This window comes from Ipomoea nil, unplaced genomic scaffold, assembly GCF_001879475.1.
Source record: "Ipomoea nil cultivar Tokyo-kokei standard unplaced genomic scaffold, Asagao_1.1 scaffold2975, whole genome shotgun sequence".
In the NCBI taxonomy this organism is placed as follows: domain Eukaryota; kingdom Viridiplantae; phylum Streptophyta; class Magnoliopsida; order Solanales; family Convolvulaceae; genus Ipomoea; species Ipomoea nil.
The window spans coordinates 2,049,616-2,073,715 of record NW_017619403.1 but is presented as its reverse complement, the minus strand read 5'-3'; the positions used below and the strand labels follow the sequence as shown (position 1 = coordinate 2,073,715).

The 24,100-nt window shown below is 39.9% G+C and overlaps 3 protein-coding genes across 8 annotated transcripts; 1 reads left to right on the top strand and 2 right to left on the bottom strand.

Annotated features, from left to right (window-relative positions):
- Positions 1–159: 159 nt before the first annotated feature.
- LOC109163198 (magnesium protoporphyrin IX methyltransferase, chloroplastic-like) lies at positions 160–3,020 on the bottom strand. Its single transcript, XM_019311956.1, has 2 exons — positions 2,318–3,020; positions 160–941 (listed from the first exon to the last, which is right to left on the bottom strand). Exons 1-2 carry the CDS (start codon positions 2,876–2,878, stop codon positions 534–536), a joined length of 969 nt encoding a protein of 322 aa, XP_019167501.1. The 5' UTR covers positions 2,879–3,020; the 3' UTR covers positions 160–533.
- Positions 3,021–12,474: 9,454 nt separating this feature from the next.
- Positions 12,475–17,775, top strand: LOC109163123. Of its 5 annotated transcripts, XM_019311860.1 has the most exons (17): positions 12,475–12,788; positions 12,906–12,956; positions 13,092–13,328; positions 13,498–13,596; positions 13,704–13,762; positions 14,042–14,153; positions 14,295–14,453; positions 14,704–14,964; positions 15,058–15,264; positions 15,358–15,561; positions 15,646–15,771; positions 15,898–16,206; positions 16,310–16,408; positions 16,484–16,831; positions 16,877–16,929; positions 17,040–17,072; positions 17,471–17,775. In XM_019311860.1, coding segments are annotated over exons 1-17 (2,460 nt in total). In that variant the 5' UTR covers positions 12,475–12,686; the 3' UTR covers positions 17,472–17,775. The 5 variants fall into 5 exon arrangements, with proteins under 5 accessions (XP_019167405.1, XP_019167404.1, XP_019167403.1 ...); XM_019311859.1 differs by having other exon boundaries at positions 13,098–13,328; positions 13,707–13,762; positions 16,484–16,929; XM_019311858.1 differs by having other exon boundaries at positions 13,098–13,328; positions 16,484–16,929.
- A 368-nt stretch (positions 17,776–18,143) lies between these two features.
- Positions 18,144–22,334, bottom strand: LOC109163124 (putative pentatricopeptide repeat-containing protein At2g02150). 2 transcript variants are annotated; one of them, XM_019311862.1, is made up of 5 exons: positions 19,888–22,334; positions 19,684–19,835; positions 19,312–19,573; positions 18,450–18,553; positions 18,144–18,376 (listed from the first exon to the last, which is right to left on the bottom strand). In XM_019311862.1, the coding sequence occupies exons 1-2, from the start codon at positions 22,079–22,081 to the stop codon at positions 19,783–19,785; spliced, it is 2,247 nt and encodes a 748-aa protein (XP_019167407.1). In that variant the 5' UTR covers positions 22,082–22,334; the 3' UTR covers positions 18,144–18,376; positions 18,450–18,553; positions 19,312–19,573; positions 19,684–19,782. The 2 variants fall into 2 exon arrangements, with proteins under 2 accessions (XP_019167407.1, XP_019167406.1); XM_019311861.1 differs by having other exon boundaries at positions 19,684–22,334.
- Between the last annotated feature and the right edge of the window lie 1,766 nt (positions 22,335–24,100).

The window sequence follows — 24,100 nt, the reverse complement described above, 5'->3', positions numbered from 1 at the left end:
TGTTAGGTTTAATCCTTTACCGACTTTCGCTTAACAATCTCCCCAGCCACATGATATTGGACTTAGTCCTTACCAATCTCCGCCCCAACACTGTGGACATCTGATGATACTTAACTAAGAGGATTTAGAATAAATGGAAAGTTTAGGAAACATATTATATGCAACCATGCCAGGAAAAAGATGTACATTTCACACTGATCTGAGAGGGGAGCATGTTTACTTACCTTTTGATTTACTGATAAGTGAGAGATGAGGACTGAGGGAGAATGCAAAAAGCATGAATACAATATATAGAATACACTTTTTACAAAACTTAATCCTCTAATCTATTCCTGGACACACATCCTGTCATCTATAGTTGTACTTTTATAGCATCGCCTCAAGGAAATCATTGACACCAACCCAACCCACCCAACTCTGACTAACTCACAAGACAATAATTGATGATGAGGTTATTGTTCGTTCCTAATCATCAAGAAATCAATGAAAGAAAGAGCAAAAATGTGATATAACCTGTCGTCTTTGCCCGCATCCTAAGCAGGGACGGCCTCAACGAGCCTTGAAAAGTAAAACTGTGTGGTTACCAAACCTCTCTTCCTTATCTTCCACCCCACCTTTGCCAATGCCTGCTCTACATCAGCTTCCGCGTGCAAATATGCCCTCGTGGCCTTCGAAGGTCCAGGGAACAACTCCCCGATTCTCTTCAAGAGATTGTAATAAAATGTCTTCGGGGCAAAGCTCAGAATTAGGCGATTCTCGGCCAAGGATGCAAGATGAGCAATCATTGCATCTGCCTTGTTCTGTGGGTAATGAATCAAAACATCCAGGCACACAACAGTGTCATACTTCCCATCTAAACTTTCCAAATCCTTCACTACAAACTTGGGCATCACTGGTGTAGGGAGCTTCTCATCCCTCCCTTTTAAAAGCTCTTCTTGTGCCTGAAATATGTTTAGCAACAAGAAATAGGAAAATGATCATTAGTGTACTTCCAGAGAATAAAACCCTTACCATATGTTCAAATTTTATTGGATGAAGAAAAAAATAAAATAAAAACCCTGGCCCCGCTCTTTTTCTGAATTGACCACAACATGCCACATTAACAACGAGTGCATGTAGTATTACTCTTTGAAATATCAAAGTTCAAAATTCCAAAGTTCCCCCCAGTTCTTATGTAAAAACCATGGCCCCGCTCTTTTTCTGAATTGATCACAACATGTCACATTAACAACTAGTGCACGTAGTATTACTCTTTGAAATATCAAAGTTACCCCACTTCTTATGTAAAAACTCAAGAACATTTCTTGGGTTGCTCTCTAAGACAATAAAACAAGGAATAAGGTACAAATTGACCACTGAACTTAACTTGAAAGTGCAATTAGGCCACTAAACACCTCAAATATATGTAATTTCACCTGATAGCAGGTTATCACCCATTTCTTCCGGTTGCCTTACGCGGATGGTGAGTTGGCATTTTTTAAATAATTTTTAATAATAAAAAAAAAACTTATAAAAAAAAAAAGGCCGTGGTGGTCAGCACCTCCTTTGTCTCCAGTTGGAAGAGAAGCTCTTCGTCTCTGGTTGGGTCTCTCTTCTTCTCCCACCGGAGACGAAGGTGGGGGAAGGGGGTGGCCTCGGCAGTTTTTTCTTTTTTTCTTTTTATAAGTTTTTTATTAAAAATTATTTAAAAATGTCAACTCACCATCCACATAAGCAGGCAACCGGAAGAAATGGGTGTTAACTTGCTATCATGTGAAATTGCATATATCTGAGGTGTTCGGAGGTCCAATTGCACCTTCTTCTTCTTCTTTTTTTCATTCTGTGGCTTGATTACACTTTCAGGTTACGTTGCCAATTTGATCTCAAACTCTCAGTAATAGTAAATGCACTTTATTGCACAACTCCTTAACTAATCCACTGCCAATATTTTGTTAGCTTAGAATTTGCATCTAATCTTGATAAATCAACTCAGCTACACCTTAATCTCAATATCATTAGGATAAGCTATACAAATTCTATTTCACCATTGATATATTTGGTTGAGCTTACAATTTGCACATATTTACAGCATACAGTATGTGTGTATAAAGAACTCAACTAATTCAATTCCAATTTCCAATCTAGTTGGGTTAGCTATACAAATTATATTTCGCCATTGCATTCATAACCCAAAACAAAATCAACTTTTCCATATAAATCAGTCTTTTAGCAAGGGGAAATTAAACTAGGAAGGCACATAGCATTTCAGCAGAAGACAATCATATATGGAGAATTAGTTGTAAGAAGGGTTTAAGAGCTGAAATCGAGTGATAATTACCTGTTTCTCGGCTTCAGCAACCATGGCAGCTGAAATATCGCTGGCCGTTACTAAGGCGCCTTCTTTCGCTAACGGAATCGACAAACACCCGGTCCCACACCCGGCGTCGCAGACGGTCACTCCCTTCAGAGAACCCTCATCGGTCAACATCTTCATCACATTCTCGACGGTTTTCGAGTGCCCCAACCGGATATCCAGCTGGACCTTGTTCACGTCGTCGCCGACTCCGTATATCCTCTTCCACCTCTGGAACCCGTCCTTGTTGAAATACTCCCTCACCACCTCCTTGTCGCCGCCGCCGACCTCCTCCGCCTGCAACTGGCGCCGCCGCTCGGGGTCCGACAGCGAGAGCACCGCCGCCAGCGCCGCCACGGAGCTGCCGCCGATGACGGCGAGAGTGGTGCCGTCGAGCCCGGTCAGTGCTGAGACGTCGGTGGCGGTGGACAGCGGCGGAATGGCGGAGACGACAGTTCTCCGGTGAGGCTTGGTGAGCTTTGTGCGAGAGCAATTTGTCAATTGGTTGAAATTGACGGGAGAAAATAGAGCGGAAGAGTAAGCCATGGTTTCACTCTCGGTGAGAGTTTAGTTTTTCCCCGCCGGCGGGAGATGGAGAGAAATGTTTGGTTGTGTAGATGATAATGTAATCCAGGATAAGGATAGGATTCTCTGCCCATCCTTCTCGTGGGTCCCACAAATGTTTGTAACCAGTATTTGGTAATCTTCACGATTGTGGAATTTTTACTTTTGAGTAACATGGAAGAAACGGGAGAAAGAGGGGCTGGAGTTTTTATATTAAGAATTATTATGCTACGTAAGCTTTAATATTTTTTTTTTAAAAAAAATTATACTTAACATTTTGTCTTTGTGAGTCGCAATAATACGAGATGTTTAATTGAAAAATATAGTTTGAATGGGTCAAAGTGCGAAGATTGAAGAGGTGGGGCTGTAAAGTGAAGAATTGGAGAAAGTTTGAAGAACAAAGTATGTTAAGGCATAAAGTGTAGAACGTCATATAAAGACATGAAAATGAGCACTAAGGACGCACTTGGTAATGTAGACATGGAATAATGATGGAAAAGTACCTATGGGGGGAGAGAGCCAATTCCCCCTCCCCCATTAGGACTTCGATCGGTGTTTTCAACCTGATTAGCAGTAAAGTCGAGGGTGTCGAAGGTTGGGCGAGGAGCCAGTTTGGGCCTATGGACTAATGTGGAGTGCGTTTTTGGTTGTTGGTGGTGGATCGAACACTTTGAATTGCAGTGAAGTTGGTCCAAGGTGTTCTAACTTCCTAGGCTATGTGGCATGTTAGTGACAAAAGAGACGGTATATTGGGGGTGTATGTGCGACTATGGTTTGTTAAACACCCTGGTCCATTAGTCTCGTTGTGGTCTTCGCTCCCAATAACATTATAAAAAGAGGGAGTGGACTTCTCCCTTTTAAACATCATCCTCAATTCAACATCAAGACTTTCACCTGACTCCTTTCGTTTGTCATTAGTCGTTGGCTAGTTTGTTGCTTGTTGACAACTTTCAACTAGCTTCCAACTGGCCAGTTGAGCGAATCCATTCTCCATTGGGTATTTGTAATTCTATTGTTTTATTTATTTTATTTGTAGCCCATTTGCAATATTTCTAGGGTTTTTACTCATTTTAATTTGGTGTTCATTTCTCTTAATATTGCTTTTATATTAAACTGGTTTAATACTGAGTATGACTCGTTAAAATTCAACACTATTCTTTCATTTTTATTCGATAAATCAAACTTTATGTTAAGCATCTCCATTTGTTGAGTTTTTGCACAATATTTTAGGAGGCCATGTAGGAGAGAGACAACAAAGGAAGAGAAAAAGAAAATAAAAGAAAAATATTCTACAATGTTAAAAAAGAAAAAATCTCAAAAGCAATGGTTAGAGTTAGAGTAGCCGGCCAGCTCTGACGTGCCCCAAACGCGCGAGATGCACCTCTTTTTTTTTTTTTTATTCCCCTACAAAATCTATGTATTTGTAGGAAAAAAAGTTTTTTTTTTTTCAAAAATAAGGCTTTCCATTTTGTAAAGTTAGTTTTTTTCTCTGAAAATACCCAACAAAAATCACAAATGTGAATGTCCTTACAGAAATGAAAAATATAATTGACGAGATTTTTAAAATTAATAAATGTTTGTAATCATTTTATCCTCTTTGTTTTATATGTTCTTTCTTTCTGCTTTTCTTTTCTTTCATGATTTCCACACCATCCCCACCTTCTTCATTTGAATAATTAAAATAATTTAATTTAGATTTTTTTAAAGATTTAATTTAGATTATTTCCATTTTATTTATATACAAATGAATTAAATAAATCATTGAACTTAACATAACAAAATAAAATGGTCCACTAAACATTATTTTTTAAGTGTACTTACCCATCAAACATATCAAAACCATACAATTTCATCAATTAGTCACTTATATATCCTTTAATTATTGGTAAAATTGCTTATATGGATTGTTAAATGTATTTCATAGTTTTAACTTGTTTGATAAGTTAATTACATTTTTTTTTTGTGTAGTTTGACGACCTTGAATGCAATATTTCTATCATATCCAAATTCAAACCATATAATCATTGGTTTTCAATTATATGTTCGTAAGGTTGAACCCGAACTCGACAGAGCATTTGGGAGAATGTAAATTATGGAATCATGGGAACTCAACTGAACATGAACTACAGAGGCAGAGATTGCTCTCACATTGTCGCTAGTGATACTCGATCCCCGGTCATTCTTCCAAACTTTCACCTCTATGACCAGTTGAGCTGCCCATTGTTAAAAGATATATATGAAGAAAAAGGCGATTGTGTTTCTTGGGTTGGATTTGGCTCAACTGATTTTTCAAATTAGCATAAAATGTATTAAGAACACATAATGTCCACTTAAGCAATTTGACTGATAATCACAGGAGAGAGAGCTCTATTGGTCATAATTGTGCGATTTTTAATATGTGTGGTGAGTTAATTGCATTTTATTTTTGAGTTCAGATATCTAATTGCATTTTCACATTTTATTTAGTAGCTTATTTGTCCATTTTTTTCATTATTTATTAAGGTTATTGTAAGTTTATTGATTAATGTTTGTAATCTTTTATGTACCTATGAATTGAACATTGTTTCGTTCCTTCACCACCAAATTCACCATATATAGCGTGGACTTGAACATATTAGGCCAATAATATTTTCTCCAAGTGAGTCTATAAGGACATCCCCAATAAGGGGACTATGCACAGGTTTTAATAAAAAGTTGCCAACATGAAAGGATAATAACAAGGAGAGGGAATGCTAGAGTGCTTTTTGTAAATTTGGAGATTTTGCAAAAAAAAAAAAAAAAAAAAAAAAAAAAAAAAGTGGGATCCACTCATTTTAGTGGCTTCCGTCTCTATTTGCGTGAAGGCCACAAGCACGTGTTAATGACAGTCTTTAATTTTTTTTTTTTAAAATTTTTGAAAATCAGCATTTGTTTTTTTTTTTTTTTTTCACTTTTCTACCATTTTCTCTTTCATAATCAAACTTACAAAAACTCCTCAAAATCTACGTCAAAATCCCTACCATTGAGGATACCTTAACTGTGTTAGTTGTTCATATTAGTCCTGAACCATACTAGTCCTCAGAGTTTCAAATGTTCTACACTTCTACCATTTCTAGGCTCTTTCTTGTACCAGCTTCATCCATATAGCCTCAACTCTATTGCATCTCCGCAGAGTATGCTCCACCGTTTCCACACCAATGTCGCATACACCATTAACACATTAAAACCACACCAAATTGTTTTGTGGAGTTGTGTTGGTGGAGATACAAAAGGCAGAGTGATTGACAAGTTTCATTTATCGAGAAGAATTCAAGATCTCAAGTTTCATTTATTAATAAGAATTCAAGATCTCAATTCAACAAAGATTGTGAATAAACAAGTGGTCTATTTAAATATAAAAGACTAACATAGCATGACATAGCAAATAATTAAACATCTAGAGGTTTTCAAAAATAAAAAATAAAAAAATTAAACATCTAGTGGGATTATAGAGCTTCAAGATTTTTCAAAGTACTATATTAAAAAATAATAATAAAAAATAATCTCAAACAACAATTTATTGTTATTCTTTATTGGTTAGACACTCCTTATAGGCGGTACACAAGATATAAGAAATCTCTCTCGTGTGTTATAAGTTATTGTATAGTGATACTAGGTTGGGGTTACAATTGGCAGATGGATTTCTACAAATGTGTAAATTAGTCTTTTTAATTAGTCACTACATGTTTACTAACAAGTGATATTTAGAGACATAAATCATAAAAAAAAAAATTCATCTAGAATTTTTTACAGGTTTCCTACAAGTTACTAGTAATAATATAATATTGTTGACATGAAATTTTTTTATTAGTTTTTTTTTTTTTTTTTTTGTATTTTTCTTCTTTCGCCTTTGTATTATTATTTTTTCGTATTTTTCTTTTTTCCTAAGCGTATAGGCCTGCTCTGCATTTTTCGCTTCTCGTTTCTCCGATCAGGCCTGCTCTGCGGAGTTTGGTATAACTTAGATGTTTACACATTTGTAGAAACTCATCTACCAATTGTAACCCCAACCTAGTATCATTATACAATAACTTAGAACACACAAGAGAGATTTCTTATATATTGTGTACCACATATAAGGAATGTCAAACCAATAAAGAATAACAATAAATTGTTACTTGAGATTAATTTTTTTTTTTAATATAGTACTTTGAAAAATCTTGAAGCTCTATAATCCCTCTAGATGTTTTTTTTTTTTCCTTTAAACCTCTAGATGTTTAATTATTTGCTATGTCATGCTATGTTAGTCTCCGATACCAAACTCCGTAGAGATCGGAGAAACGAGAAGCGAAAAACGCAGAGCAGGTCTATACGTTTAGGGAAAAAGGAAAAATGCTTATTTTGCTCTTAATTTTAGTTTTTTTTATGTATTTAGATGGTTTAAACAATCTTTTGAACACTTTTACAACCATTTACGTAAATAGTTCGTAAGAAATAACTATGAAAACTTTATATTTTATTACTAAATTTTGAAAATTTTTAATTTTTAATTTTATTTTTAATTAAAAAATTAAAAAAAAATTAAAAATAAATCGGCGCCTAACGTTTTTTGCAACATTACCGATAACCGGTAGGAAACCTGTAAAAAGTTCTAGACAAATTTTTTTTTTTTATGATTTATAGCTCTACATATCACTTATTAAAGATAATGGTGCGTGACAGGATAATGGTGTTGGCACCCGACCCGGATCATAAGCAGCATCTGACCCGACACCACATGGAATGGTGCTGGCACCCGACCCGGATCATAAGCAGCATCTGACCCGACACCACATGGAAAACCAACGGGCAAAACTCCAACGGGCAGAATTCCAACAGCTGTCACCTTTACTGCCATTGAAGCCACCATTGATGTCACCATTGATGAGAGAGAATTAAAGACTTAGCTCCCCATTTATGCTTCATGTTGTTACCGTTAGCAGCTTTTGTATAAGTAGGAGCTCCCCCCCATCTTGGTGGGGGACGTTCAAGACTCTGGACAAACACACTGTATTTTCTATACTGAGACAAAGGCAATACAACTATTGTTACTCTCTTATAACGTTATTATAGTATTATTATTACCGGTAACATTATTACCGTCATTGGTGCTTTCATTGAAAGCCTGAGTCCAATACTCAAGCAGGCTACGACACACACAACTCATTCCTCTTTCAACAGCAAGCTTGAAAGAATGGTGTCCCGCAGCTCCCATGGTTCCCGCAACGTGAACAATGGCAATGCCTCAGGTGATCTACAGGACCAGCTCACCAACAATCGCGGGGGGACCTCCGAGAACAGCTCAACAACGGGAGGCCCGGGGACCTCCGACAACAACTCAACAATGGAGGGGACCTTCGAGACCAACTCAACAATGGAGGGGACCTCCGAGACCAACTCCACAATGGAGGGGCGAACCAAATCGTGAACCTCCAGGCGACCATCCAGCAAGCAGTGACGACGGCACTGAACCAAGTGGCGGTGGGACTACAAGGCCAAGTGCCCCCGCCGCGGCCTCAGGAAATAGAAGTAGAATCCCCACGAAGGGTGGATGCCCAGGACGCAACTCGTGCCGCGAGGGTCGCAGGGCGACGCACTAGGACCGGGGGTCCGGGAGAGGGCACCCAGAGAAGCGGGCCGGCCGGCCGGCAACCTAGGCCTTCCCGCTCTGCCTTAGAACAGTTGGGACACGGGGTGCCCGCTCGGCAAAGGCTAGAGTCGCGTGCCGAGGGATCCTCCGCTAGAGGCCATCGCCGACACGAGGAAAGAGAAGGGGAGAGATCGCCCACAGAAAGGATGGGCGAGTCTCGTGGGCCGGTCCCGCGCCGACACGGTGACGAGTCGGCCCTGCGTTGACACTCGGATGAGCGACGCTTCGATGAACCGGCCCCGCGTCGGCACTCGGAGGAGCGACGCGTCGATGAGCCGGCTCCGTGTCGGCACTCAGCGGGCGAACGACGCATTGGTGAGCGGGTTCCACACCGACACTTGGATGGACGAAACGTCGAGGAACCAGCTCCGCGTCGACACTCAGATGGACGGCACGTTGATGAACTAGCCCCACACATGGAGGAGCGGCAGTCGGCCCCGCGCCGGCACCCTGACGAGTCGGCACTGGTCGAAAGGCTGCAGAAAAGAATCAAGGAGTTAGCAAGAAGGATGGAGGCACGGGAGCAGTCGCCGGAACCCGAGGTATGAATGGCAGCACTGTTCTCCTCAAGCATCATGGACGTACCTCTACCGAGGGACTTCAGGTTACCCGCCATCAAGGCGTACAAGGGAGCCACTAACCCACGTGTCCACATGACTAGGTACAAGGCTGCTATGGTAATGATTGGGGCAGGGGACGCCATCATGTACCGAGCGTTCTTGTCCACCCTGGATGGAACGGCCCAAAATTGGTTCAACACCATCCCGGATGGGTCGATCCAAAACTTTGGAGAGTTGTCCAAAAGCTTCCTGACATACTTCTCTGGTAGCATACAGCGTAAGAAACTGTTTTCTCACCTCTGTGCAGTAAAGCAAGATAAAGGCGAAAGCCTCAAAGACTTCCTCATCAAATGGAAAAAGGAAGTCAATAATGTCTATGACTTCGACTCCAAGGCGGCGATCCCTATATTCATCCATGCCTTGAGATCGGGATATTTTTCACAAGCAACTGAATGCCCACCACCCCCGTTTTTACGAAGATCTGATGAGGACGGCTAGCCACTATGCCGAAGCGGAGGACGTCGACAGGAAAAAGAAAGATGAGGAGGACGGCAGGAAAAACGGGAAACCTGGGAAAACTGGTCTGTCCAGCCAGGCACCACGACCGAACCACCCGGCCGCAGGGAAAGGCCAGGACTATGAATGGCCTCGCCTGGTTCCCCTACGTAACCTAACTCCTCTTACCCATCCCGTCAGTGTCATCCTGAAACAGGTTGAGGAGATGGGAATAGTCGAGTTCCCACCAGAGTGCATGAATGTCTCCACAAAAGGAGACCAAGCAAAGTACTACAGGTTCCATAGGCAACCCGGGCACGACACGGATGAATGTAACGTGCTGAAGAGGCAAATAGAAGAACTCATCCAGCAGGGCTACTTCCGGCATTTTGTCAAGCGATCCAAGCAGCAGCAACAGTCGCAACACGATCCATAAAAAAATCCACCAAAAAATGTCTGGAGGAAGGAGGATGGCGCCGAGCCGTCCACCTCGAACGCCAAGAAAAGAGAACATGACCAGATATCTGAGTAGGATGATAGCGAGAAGGAAACCGAGGTGGCGCCCAGACGACAAAGGAAGCACACCATACACTTTATCTATGGTGGACCTGCGGGGGGCGACACACTCACAGAAAGGAAGAAGTGGAGCAGACAGCTGTACGTGGGAGAAGTGGTGAGTCTTCCAAAGGAAAGAAGCAGAGGCGGGAGGCCATCACTTTCTCTGACGAGGACCTCCCCGAGGGTCCCTTACCCCATCGCGACGCACTAGTGATTAAGATGGACATCGATGATATGATCGTACATCGTATTTTGGTCGACACAGGGAGCTCGGTCAATGTGATGTACTACGACGCCTTCACCAAGTTAGGGCTACCTAGAGGCCAGCTCAAAGAGGTACGAACTCCACTCTCTGGGTTTACTGGGGACTCGGTGGAAACAGAAGGGTCGGTGACCCTGCCCGTGGAGATAGGCACGAGCCCCAACATTCGCAAGCTGGACATGGAGTTCATCGTGGTAAGACTCACTTGTGCGCACAACATCATACTGGTGAGACCGGCACTGGAGGACCTCAAGGCCATAGTGTCGGTGGAACACTTGTGTATGAAGTTCCCTACTCCGAGTGGGATATGAGTCGGCAGAGGAGACCAGCGAGCAGCACACAGTTGTTACGTAAAAGCATGCAAAAAGATTGGCGGAAAGGACCTACGAGTCCATACCATCTGCAAGGATGATCGATCGGGTATGGAACTCAGAACATTTAATTAGATATTATAAGTAATATTTTGTAGTCGTGGTCCGCCCAGACCTGTAAACAATATTTTGTAATCATGGTCTGCCCAGGTTACTTTGCTCAAATAAAAGATTCTCAGCACCACCTTCGATCAACCAAAAGCCGGCCGACGCCGCATTGTAAAAAAAAAAAAAAAACCAAGGCCGAGGCGCACTCCTCGGCCCAGCGCGGGCTGAGGCGACGCCTCGGCCCAAGGCACGACTAAGGCGGCGCCTCAAGCCGAGCCGCAAAAAGGCCTGAGGCGCGCGCCTCGGTCACTGGCCGAGGCACGCGTCTCGGCCAGCGCCCACGGCTGAGGCGACACCTCGGCAAAACCCAGCTAAGGCGACCCCTCAGCTGAAAAAAAAAAAAAAAAAGGCCGTCAGGCGCACGCCTCGGCCGGGGGCCTGAGGCGCACGCATAGGCTAGGCCGAGGCCCGCGTCTCGGCCACTGGCCGAGGCGGCGCCTCAGCCTTTCCGTAAAAATAAATAAATAAAAAATAAAAAAACGGCCGGAGCTCGCCTCGGCCACGATCGGCCGAGGCGCACGCCTCAACCACGATCGGTCGAGGCGACGCCTAGACCACGATCGGCCAAGGCGCACGCCTCGGCTACGATCGGGACACACGCCTCGGCCACGGTTGGTCGAGGCGACGCCTCAACCACGATCGGCCAAGGCGACGCCTCGGCCACGATCGACCGAGGCGCACGCCTCGGCCACGAGCGGTCGAGGCGACGCCTCGGCCACGAATGATCGGCCGGGGTGCACGCCTCGGCCACGATCGGTCGAGGCGACGCCTCGGCCGTGATCGGCGGAGGCACGCACCCCGGCCAGCCTAAGCCGCAGCCCGTCTCGGCCAGCATAAAAAAAAAAAATCATGTGTGATTTGGAAAATAAAATCACATGCTCGGGATCAACTGGGATTTAGCATGATATCAAGCAAATTTAGTCTTACTCCCTAGTCAACTCAAACACATTCGTAGACTCAGGAGTAGGGGGGACTGGTGACAGGATAATGGTGCTGGCACCCGACCCGGATCATAAGCAGCATCTGACCCGACACCACATGGAATGGTGCTGGCACCCGACCCGGATCATAAGCAGAATCTGACCCGACACCACATGGAAACCCAACGGGCAGAATTCCAACGGCTGTCACCTTTACTGCCATTGAAGCCACCATTGATGTCACCATTGATGAGAGAGAATTAAAGGCTTAACTCCGCATTCATGCTTCATGTTGTTATTGTTAGCAGCTTTTGTATAAGTAGGAGCTCCCCTCAGCTTGGTGGGGGACGTTCAAGACTCTGGACAAACACACTGTATTTTCTATACTGAGACAAAGGCAATACAGCTATTGTTACTCTCTTATAATGTTATTACAGTATTATTATTACCGGCAACATTATTACCGTCAGTGTGACATAAATATTTAAGAATGATTTATGGTGCCAGATGACATTTTAGCCTTAAGACATTGTAAATTTTCTTTCATTTTCGATAAAAAAATATCGAAAAGGAAAGATATACCAAGTGACGCGAGGGTCCGTGTACCCATCAGCCAATTGCCCTATAAATGGCGGGAGCGTCACCCTCTTCTCGATTTTTCTCGCCTTCGATCATTTTTTTTCAAACCTAAGCTCTCACACATTATTAACTGATTCAAACACTCATTGACTTCATTGAACTGTTCTTTCTCTCTCTAGATTTCCCTTCTTTTTTTTGGGGTTCAATTTTCAATTATTAACTTTTGAGGGTTTTAAAGCTAGGGTTTCTGAGGAATCGGAGTCCCGGTCCTGCCACCGATTCAATCGCCAATGGAGGCCGCGGCTGGTGTTGCTGCCGCACGCGGTGTTTCTCTCCCCGTGTCCTCCCCTCAGGTTTCTCGCAAGGAGTGGCGGGTCGTGTCCGACCCATCGGTGAGGATTCAACCCGAATTATCTACTGCATTGCCTTTTTTCCTGATCTATAGCCCAGGTTTGATTTACATTTCTCAGATATTGTTCCATCAATGAGTTTTGTACGTGTTTTTGCAGGAGACGGAACGTTCGAAGTTTGGGCAGACGGATGAGAGATTGATATACGAGGTAAGGAGGGAACCCTTTTTCTTTAACCTTAAAAACACCGTTTTTTTCTGTTGGGGTTCTCTTTCTGAGATTCATTTGTTAGGAAAGTATTTGAATGTGAGTGGAAATGAAGATAATTTGGTATGTTTATCAAAGGTGCAGCAGGGGAGAGGTCCGGCTGATGTGGACTTTTGCTCTATTACTGTTGATGGAAGCCTGGACAATGACCCTCTGCAGCAGAGACTTAGTACTGTGGCGAAACAAAGAGAGGAGTTGCAGAGAATGGAGACTGAGCTTCGGGCTCAGCTTATTGCTAAGTCTGAGATTTTGGAAATGAGGAATACCTTTGATGCTCAAGTCAAAGAACACTCAAATGCCAATGCTAAGCTTCAGGTTCGTACAGTAGTGTACAAGTATTCATATGGGTATTTTAACACTGTTTTCTTACTAAGACTGTATGGGTATAAATGGATACTTGTGTTTGGTTTTTTTTTGTTTTTTTTTTTTTTTGTTTGCTAATGGGATGTGTGTTTTCTTTTAATTGGATTTCATGGTTATGAAGGAGCAACTGCGTGAAAGAGAGCAGAAGATATATGAGTTGGAAAGAAGAATGGAAGAGAAGGAAAGGGAGTTGCATGCAATAAGATTGGACAATGAGGCGGTTGGTTTGAAAATATGATTATATGTTATTCGCTGGGGCTGGGTTTGAAATTTTGGTTTTTTTTCATGAATCTTTTATTAAATCTCATGTTTTTTCATTTACCTTAGCAGGCTTGGGCAAAAGAGGATCTACTTAGAGAACAAAGCAAAGAACTGCAAACTTACAGGTATCACATGTGTTTTTAATTGGATGTCATGTAGCCATGATAATGTCTTTTTAACTGATACAACTATATGGGGTGATGGGTTTGTATTTCATCATATGTACTTTATTTAGTGACAAATTTCAGGTTTTGATGGATTTGATGTGAGTTTTTGAGTGATATTCCAACTTGTTAGTAACCTGTAGTTAGTAATTAAGTTTAAAATCCAAAATCATCTGAGTTTCAAGATTGTCTACTGTGATTTGTAGTGATATAATCTAATTTAGGCTAATGGATTTGTAGGAGAGAGAGAGACAATTCTGAAGCTGAAAGAAACCAGTACATTAAACAAATCCATGAGCTTCAGGAACATATTCAAGAGAAAGAGCGGCAGTTCATGGAATTACAAGAACAGGTTGGTTTCTCTCCACAGTTTTAGATGGAATTTCATCAGTATTAGTATGGTAACACTTGTTTAGGAGCTATATATCATTATATCTAGAATGGTATAGATGTTATATGCCTAGTCTGACCAGTTTTATTTTTCATCCTTCAGAATAGAATTGCTCAGGAGACCATTGTTTACAAAGATGAGCAAATGAGGGAGGCCCAGGCTTGGATGGGTCGAGTTCAGGAAATTGATGCTTTGCAGCAAGCTGAAATACGTGAACGAACAGAGCAGTGCAATCAGCTTTGGCTTGGTTGCCAGAGACAGGTATTTTAGCTTCACTTTTTTTTGGGCTTACACTGATTTTTTTTGTTTTTTTTTGTTTGCGTATTCTCTGCAAGGATTGTGTTTGAAGAGTGTTATTGGCCTATATGGCTCTTGTCCGCAAGTTCTTTTCTCCATGATGTTGCTTTTTGAATGGTCTTTTGTTTAATTTGGTAAAATATTATGCAGTGTAATTTTTTAATAGAAATAGGGGTGTAATTTGGTATTAGGTATTAAACATTTCCCATTATAGGCTGCTGAGATGGAGCGCCTACATCTGCATATACAACAGCTCCAGATAGAATTGACAGAGGTTAGAGAAAGGAATGGCACCTTCTCTGATGGTTCTCAAGTCTCTAAAGCAAATTTAAAAGATGCTACTCAGATTGGGAAGAGTGCTAACAACCAACTTTATGAGAGTGGAAATGATGCCCCTGGTGGAAACTCTGGCAACCTACCCAATGGAAATGATGAAAATTCTTCTTCATTTGCTGCAGTGAATGTTTCAACTCAGGTAGAACTTCCCCTTTTAATCATTAGTATTCCATTCATTCTGGATTTCTTTGAAAGTGCAGTTATAATAATTTATGTTTGTTTTAAATACCAGAATGATCATATCCATGGTCTTCCACTTGCTCCTTCATCCTTACTTGGGATGCCAACCTACATCCCTCCAGGCCAGATTACTGCATTGCATCCTTTTGTCGTGCATCAACAGGGTATTCCCCCTTCTGTACCTCAATCTCATGTTGTTCATTTTCACTCTGTGCCAGCATCTGCAATGCCGTCTCTCCAACAATGGCCCAACCAACAGGTAGTTTCAGATGAATATTTATAGTATCCAATCTATGAGTATAGTTGCGTGGCTGTTGGTTAGCTTGCTTTTCTTTTTCTTTTTTTGTTCAAGGTTATGTCGGAAGGTTCACAGTTGTCCTCTCACAACCAATCTCCTCTCCAAACTGACTCAACCTTGTTGAGATCTAATTCTAGTTACCAGTACGAAGCATCTGTCAATGGGAATGCAATTCATTCAGATTATATGGATGCCAATATTAGCCAAGAGATTGAACCAAAGGATTCTGTAGCTCATTCCAGTGAAGGGGGGCAGCAGGTAAGCAGATCAGCATGGCGGTTTATAGGTGTAGTGTATATCTTATCATGTAGTTTTCTTGATTCATCTTAAATTTTTGTACAGGTTCCTCAATCTGTTGATGAGAACTACCTTCCTGATCCTCAAACTCAGTCTTCTGTGCAACACATCTCTTCCCAGTTTCATGATGGTCTAAGGCTGGATCCTCTCGAACAAAATAATGAATTTCAGGTATTTTCTTTGAATTGAAATTCCTACATTGTTTTTAATTAGGGATATTTGTAGCATTGTTAGATTGTCTTAATGCTTTTTTTAAATAGACAGGTTTATTTTATGTCCTTCATAACTGCTTTGCAGGGGAAGAATGTGAACTCTTCACCTATTCCTGTGCTGGAGTCCCAAGGATTGATGACAGGAGAAGTTAGCTCTGCTGCTGATAAATTGCCATCTAATGTTCCAGAGCCAGCAAGTAACTTAAATGAGAAAGTAACGAATTCCAACTCTAACGCTGCTATACCTGAAACTTTGGTTGCTATGGGCCAGAAAAATGCGTATGCTGCTGCTAAAGCTGTGGAGCCTACTCTACTTGATGAACAATCATTACTAGCTTGCATAGTTCGCACTATTCCACCTGGCTCTAGTGGTCGAATTAGGATTAGTTCAACGGTTAGTTACAATGAGTGAATTCTTTTCTTTAGGTTTCATAAAGCATTATATTTTTGCTGCCAAAATGATTTCATGATTAACATTTGTTCTTTGTGATGCTCAGCTCCCAAATAGGCTTGGAAAACTGCTTGCACCCCTGCACTGGCATGATTACAAGAAGAAGTATGGGAAACTTGATGACTTTGTTTCGAGTCACCCTGAAGTATGTGCATGCTTTTTGTAATTGTGCTGATTTCTGATGGTATTCCTAGTACTAATCTTGATTTTTTACTTTCAGTTATTTGTGATTGATGGGGACTACATTCAGCTTCGAGAAGGAGCTCAAGAGATCATAGCAGCCACAGCGGCTGTGGCTAAAGTTGCTGCAGCCACTGCAGCACCATCAGTATATCCATCACGTATACATTCTGTTGCTGTTACTCCCATGGCTCAGTCTCACAGGTTGAAGAAGACTGCTGATGACATTTCTCAGTTGATGGCAATGCAAAGTCAGCATTCCAATGGTGCCTACAGTGCTGGAGGGGGCATTTCAAATGTGAAAATTTTGGCAAAACCCAGAGGTCCAATGGAGCTGAATGCCTCTGAAACTAGGGATGCATCTTCTGTACCACATGCAGTGGGTAATGGAATTAACTATGACAAAAATGATTTGTCCACTTCTCACAGCAAGGGATCATCTCATGGGAGAACTAGTCTGAATGCACATGGCTTACAGCAGGGCAGGTATTTGACAGTTGCTACACACACACACACACTATATGTATAGTTTTATGACGTGCTGGAGTATGTAGAACAATTGACTAACATCTTAAGATGAATTGCATTTCTGTCAGGATCACTGCGGTCTCATCCAACTCACGAAGATAGTAAGTTCTCTCTCTATTGTTGACATATGTTCATTCCATTGCTCACAGCCAGATTTCTTCTGGTTTATTCACTCAAACTATCAGCATAATTCTACACCCCCCACCCCCCACCCCCCCCCCGCCCCAAAAAAAAAAAAAAAAAAAAAAAAGCTTTTTACTACATGTACTCCCAAATCTTACTTTCTCAATTTTACTCCCTGATGTGTCGGGGGTGAGAGAAAATTGGGAGTAGAAAATGGGAGTACACAACATTTTCCAAAAAAAAAAGAAAAGAAAGAAAGAAAACCATGAAATTTGTTAAGAGGGTTCGTTTATCGTGATGGCCACCTGCTTTTATAGTCGTTTCACTGCAATTTTGTTTGTCCATATGAGTGATGAAATGTATGGTGATATGGCAGGACATGGTTTGTGGTAGCCACTTGGAAGATTGTACATGGGATTGAAATCACGGGTTGACGAGATGAGATTGGATGGTTGGTTTTATATTACAGAATGGAAACATTGTCTGATGAGTATGATTATTTCCCATTTTGTTGGGGATCATACCCTACTTATTATTTTATGGTGGGTGTACTGTATTTTTTTGGGTATAGAAGGGATGTGTATTCAATTGCTCAAAGGTGGTGACATTGATGCGAATAGAATGTTTTTGGAAAGAGAGCTTAGCTAGCTTGCTGCCTAATGTTCAATTTCTCAATGCATTTATCCTGCTTTCTATTTATGTAAACAAATCCGCAACCCCATTATTTGGCAGGGCAGTGGTTTTCTTTATTATTACATGATACTCTATGAGTTGTTATACCATGGACTAGGCCCCACCTCCTAAACGATGTACGTATAAATTGTGTATTTTTAATATTAAAATTGTGAACATTAAAATATAAATTGTATTTCTAAATCAAAATACGAGAAATTTGTGAATTACCATACATGATTGTCAAATCTTAATTTATTAATATTGTATAATTGTAGTATATGAAAAGAACTTGAAAAAACAAAATGACAAATTATATACTTTGTATATATTAACATTGTATATTCATAATATACAAATTGCAAACATTTCGACCTAGGCTTATCTTGGTCCACAGAATAATTTGCTGTATTCCTATCCTATGGGTTTCTCAACCTGAATGCTCAACTTCAAAAGTATCATCATCAAGTCCTTACAAAATCTCAATGTTTCATGAGCAATCCACAATACATCGTTTGATTTAAATACATAAGAATGCAGGGTGGGTGATGAGGGTCTTCACTTGCGAACTTTGCTTCTAATGCCCTTCCGAGGTACTTTACATGTATCTCTGCAAGTTTATAACAGTTGAGTAAGAGGCAAGGGGTAAAAAATTCCAGTCTCGTCAACTTTGAAGGACTTACCAAAATAATCACAGATCTATAAGCATGCCTGTCCACTACACAAGTTTCTTTTGGCATGGAGATCCTGCGACAGCATCATTCGTGTTCCAAGCCGCTAATGCACTCTGTATGCAAAACAAGAAAACTTAGTCAACAAAATACACAAAACACGCAGGTGTGGATCAAATTCCTGGAATCTTTTACACTTTTACGCTCTCTTTGCTGATCAATATTCAATACAAGCATCAACCATTATTAGACTCTAGGAAATTGTAAGAGCACTTCAATAAGGCTAGAACAAATAACGATATCTGTGTGTGCAAGTGTAGCAATGAGCAGATGAAAATAAGAATGTACAAAAACTTAATGAATGGATAACCGGCTTGCTCCAGCTATACAAGTCATCTACTCTAGTTCATGTGCCCCGAAGACAAACAGATCACACTTTTCATTTATCACAACATATACTCTATAAAGGCATTTTGATAAGCTATTATGCAGCTTCACTTTCCTAGGTGGAGCCGTTAACTAAAGGCTTTTTTTACTCATCTCATTACTGAAACTACAGGGCACTTTATAGTTTGACTTTCTGATTGCTAGGAAGTGTTCTATTACACAAGCGCAGCTACTTTAGTTGCAGTCATACATTCTCTAGATATAACTGGTAGGTACATACCAACCATTAAAACCACCCCTTTGCTCTTTTTTTTTTTTTTTTTTTTTTTTTTCAAAAAAGGATTTCTTTTTCATTGATAAGTACATATTCAACTTCTTTTCAGTATGATCCTGTTAGCTAAACAATACTCGAAAAAAACAAAGCATTCCACTGATTATTCAACTCCTACATATAATAAAATTTCTACCTAAAACACTGAGGAGTTACCGTTGTTTCTGCATCAAAAGCAATATCATTAAGGTCAGACCCCGTGCGCAAGGCTGCCACAATATGCAGGATTTGGAGGATAAATATGCAGGTAACCTAAACTCTAATTTCCAAACAGGTTTTCAAGGCTTGAATCATGGCCTAACTGTCAATGATGATAACATAGCTGGAAGAGCAAATCCAGCCTTTCACCATAGAATCATTCACATATGACAGTTATCACTTTAACCAGGTCCCATGCATGTATATAAGGCAGTATCACCTATGCAATGACAGAACAAGCAGTTATGAGACCTAAAACGTGAAGAAATATAACTTCACAAAGTTGGACCTAAAAAGTCAGCAATTAAAGATGAAAGAGGCACTACTCACCATAGTTTGGAAGATCAAGAAGTGTTGGCATAGAAACAGACAGCAGTTTCTTTAGGTTTCACTCTTTCCCTTCATATGAAAATGCTACATGGCAAATAATTACACTCTTAGGTTTGTATTTTGAACATCATATTCACTTGTGACATTTGTAACTACCAAGTTTAGATGTATTTTGAACATCATTTTCACTTTTTATGGCCGTACAGCCCCTTTTCACCATGTCACTCTGCAAGAAAAGAGCTTCATCTGTATTACCAAGTTCATAATATTTTCTTATGAGACACTGATAAATAATACCATCGGGAGAAACGCCCTTCTCAATCATCTCATCAAGCAAACATCTTGCTTGCTCCACTTGACCATTTCTTGAAAGACCACAAATCAAACAGCTATAGGCAAGAAGATCAAGCTGAATACCGTTTTCAATCATTCTTTTCTTCAAAAGCAAGGCATCTTGAACATTTCCCTGCTTCATGTTTCCATCAATCAGAGATGTATAAGCCGCTTTATCAGGAAGCATACCTTTGTCAAGCATTTCATCAAAAAGGTTTTTAGCAGCCTCTAGAAATTTATTTTTACAGAGACCATCAATAAGTGCTGTGTAAACCATCAGATTAGGTTGCAAACCAATGTTTGGCATATTATTAAAATGATCAATTGCTTCCTGAACAAACCCTGAACTACACAAACCATCAACTACTGCACAATATGTCACTACAGTTGGGGCAATATTTCTTTTCTGCATCTCACTTAGCAGGTTGCGTGCTTCTGTGGATTTTCCAGCCTTAAACCAAGCATCAATGAGTGTAGTATATACGACAGAAGTTGCTTCTATACCTTGCCCCTCCATTTCATCAAAAAAAATCTTTGCATCCTCAAACTTTCCTTGGTTGCAAAGACCCCATACAATAGTTCCATAGAGTAATACATCTGGCTTGATACTCTTTTCCTTCATTTGTTCCAAAATGTTCATAGCATCTTCTAACCTTTTCGATTTCATATACCCATGTGCAAGAGCAGTATATAATTTTTCATTAGGGATGATCCCATCTTTTAGTATTATTCTAAAAACTTCTTCGGCATCTCTAAGCTTCCCTTCTTCACAAAGGCCATCAAGCAATGCCGTGTAGCTAACTATGTTCAACTCAATCCCCACTTCTAACATCTCTTTGACTAGGTTCAAAACTTCGCCCATTTTCCCTGCTTTGCAGTTTGCATCAATTAAAGAAGTGTAAGTGAACTCATTGGGAATGAGACCGACTCGCCTCATGTCAATAAAAAATTTCATTGCTTCTTGCAGCATCCCTTTTTTGCAGAAACCATCGACAAATATGCTATAAGTCACAACATTGGGTTTTAGACTACTTTTCTTCATCTCATTCATATAGTTAAATGCCAAGTCCATTTTGTCATATTTACAAAAGCAATTAATCAAAGTATTATATGTTACTACACATGGAGGGCATCCAGCTTCCTTCATTTCCTCATACATAGAAACCATTTCCTGAAGCTCCCCTAGCTTTCCAGTCCCATCAATAAGAGAATTATACGTAACAACATCAGGATTAACCCCGTTCTCTTTCATCTGTACAAATAATCTTCTTGCAGCATCCAAGTCCCCTTCTTTACACAAATAACCAATCATTATATTATATGTATAAACGTTAGGAGAAGGCCCAGCAGCAATCATATCCTCAAAAAACCGCCAAGAGAAATCTTGATCTCCTGCCTTTACAAGTCTATCCAAAAGATGATTGCAGGATCGGGTTTTCGGAAATACTCTAAAACTTCTCATCCTTAAAAAGCACCCATAAGCATCCTCTAGAAACCCCAATTCAACCATAACACTGAAAAAAGCATCAAAGATCCCATAACCTGGAACACAGACATTCCTAGTTGACCACAGGATATCAAGTATATCAGAACAAGGAATTGTGGCCTTGTTCCCATTATTCAAACTAATCAATTCTTTTAGAACACTGCTCGCATCATTGTACATTCTTGAACAAAACAAAATGTGAGCAATCAGACAATAACTCTCTGTCGTATGACGAAATGAACTCCGCGTTTTTGCCCAATTAAACAAGTTAAGAGCTAACCTAGGCTCTCGTTTCAACTCCACCAGGATTCTGGAGACCCAAATGGGAGCTAAAGCAGAGTCGAAAAGTCGCAATATTCTAGAATCATCCCACTTACCTTCACGCACAATTTTCTTCATCGTTTCGTCATCGAAGAAAATTCCGTCAAAAGTAGTGAATTTGGCGTTTCTGGCAAATGGGCATTGGAAAAAGCAAAGGAGATCACTAAAAAATATCAAAAAATTGTGTGAAAATGGGCTTACGCGGTGAGAGTTGCTTCTGTGTCTGATACGCAATAACCTTTGGAAAAGAAGGAACATTGTTCGAGCAGCGCTGAAGCAACAATATTGGCTCTATTCATTGGCTCCATTACCGCTCCAGCTATAAGCATTCATCCTGCGAAACGGTGCCGTTTCGAGTGTTGCTAATGGAGGCTTAGGGTTTAGGGCTTTAGGCTCAGTTTCAGACTTTGAGGTGCTGGTAATGGAGGTTTTGGTGGTTTTCCGTGGGTTTGACCCGTTTATAAAACGGGTATTGGACTCCTCTGCTAAGCACGTTCCTCTTAGGGCACCCGTTAAGGAGGAAAATTTTGAGCATAAAAATAGGATCGTTATGCACTGCATCCGTATGCACCATGCAAAACGATGTCGTTTTATTAAAAACGCTCATCCCATTTTTTTAAAAAAAAAATTTCAATTTAGATTCCCCTCAACAACACTATGTTGTTCATAGATTTTGGAATTTTAGTTCATTGATTATGAAATTTTAGTTTATAAATTCTGGAATTTTAGTTCATTGATTATGGATATTTAGATGTGAATCGAAACTGATTTTTTTTTCATTCATGCTGGATATTTAGTTCATTCATTATGGATATTTAGTTCATTCATTCTGGAATTTTAGTTCATAGGTTCTGGAATTTTAGTTAATCGATTCTGAAATTTTAGTTCATCGATTCTGGAATTTTAGTTCAAATTATGTACAATATAATGTTGTTGCTGGAAATTGAAACTGATTTTTTTTTTAAGTAAGACGCGCGTTTTTAATAAAACAACGACGTCGTTTTTGCATCCGTATGCACCATGCATGATGCATACGGATGCACAGCATAATTTGCCATAAAAAAAATGTTTTTACCTTTACCTAGGTAAATTAAAGGTAAAAACCTTGGTTTAGAAAAGTTGTTTAAGAGCATCTCCATGAGTATATTTAGAATGGTTTTTGTTCGATGTTTGAGGGTAGCAAGCTTAGGTGGAGGAAAGAAGGGGTGGAGAGTGAAAAATAAAAATTCTCCTAAGTCCCACTATGTGTAAATACTAAATATGCCTTGTATTTGGTCGCGTGCGGAGCAACTATAATGCCTAATCGGACGCGTTAATATGATTTTTTTTTTTTTTTTTTGGTTTTCCAGATTTGTTTTCTTTTTTCCTCCCCTTCATCTTCTATTTCCTAAAAACTCCTCAAAAATCACAATTATAGGAGATGCTCTAACTACATATATGAGATTTTACAATAGTGTATGCTTAAGAGTGAACCTCATGGTTGATGTTAGGAGTGTGCATTGAAAGCACCTTACGAGATGTGTTGATTTTAACCACCTCTTACATACTTAATTGTAGCACCTATATTGCTTAATCTTTCGGTGATTATCGAAAGGTTAAGCACCTTATGATGCTACTTTTAAGCACTTCTCGTAAGTCGTAAGGTGTTTCCAATTAACATCTTACTGAAAGATCAAATATTTATAATAATATTTATTACGGAGTATATTATTATAATAAAATATATAATTATAATAATATAATTTATTCTTTTAAAAATAAATAATGTAATTTATTATCATTAATATCATTAGAAATAATGTTGTGTGAAAAAGATAAAAATCAAATGGCAAAGTAGGTAAAAGACAAGAAAATCTCACAATACATAAAGATGTTGAGGAAATCACATTTTCTTTCAAAACATGAAAAAATCTAACATGGAATATATATATATATATATATATATATATATATATATATATTGATATTGTCAGACCATGAGGTGTCCTGAGCAGATCCTAGTATGGAAAGTATATTTGATATCATGAGAAATTTACATAACTACAACCAAACGTAAGAATGTTACATAACCAACCAAATAGAACCTTTGTTATTTTTAATAACATGGTCCAAAACGACGTATAAATTGTGTATTTTTAGTATTGGAATTGTAAACTTCTAAAATATAAATTGTGTTTCTAAGTCAAAACACATAATACAATTGGTCATCAAATCCTAATATGTTAATATTGTGTGACTGCAGTATCTGAAAGGAACCTGTGAATACAAAATAAGATA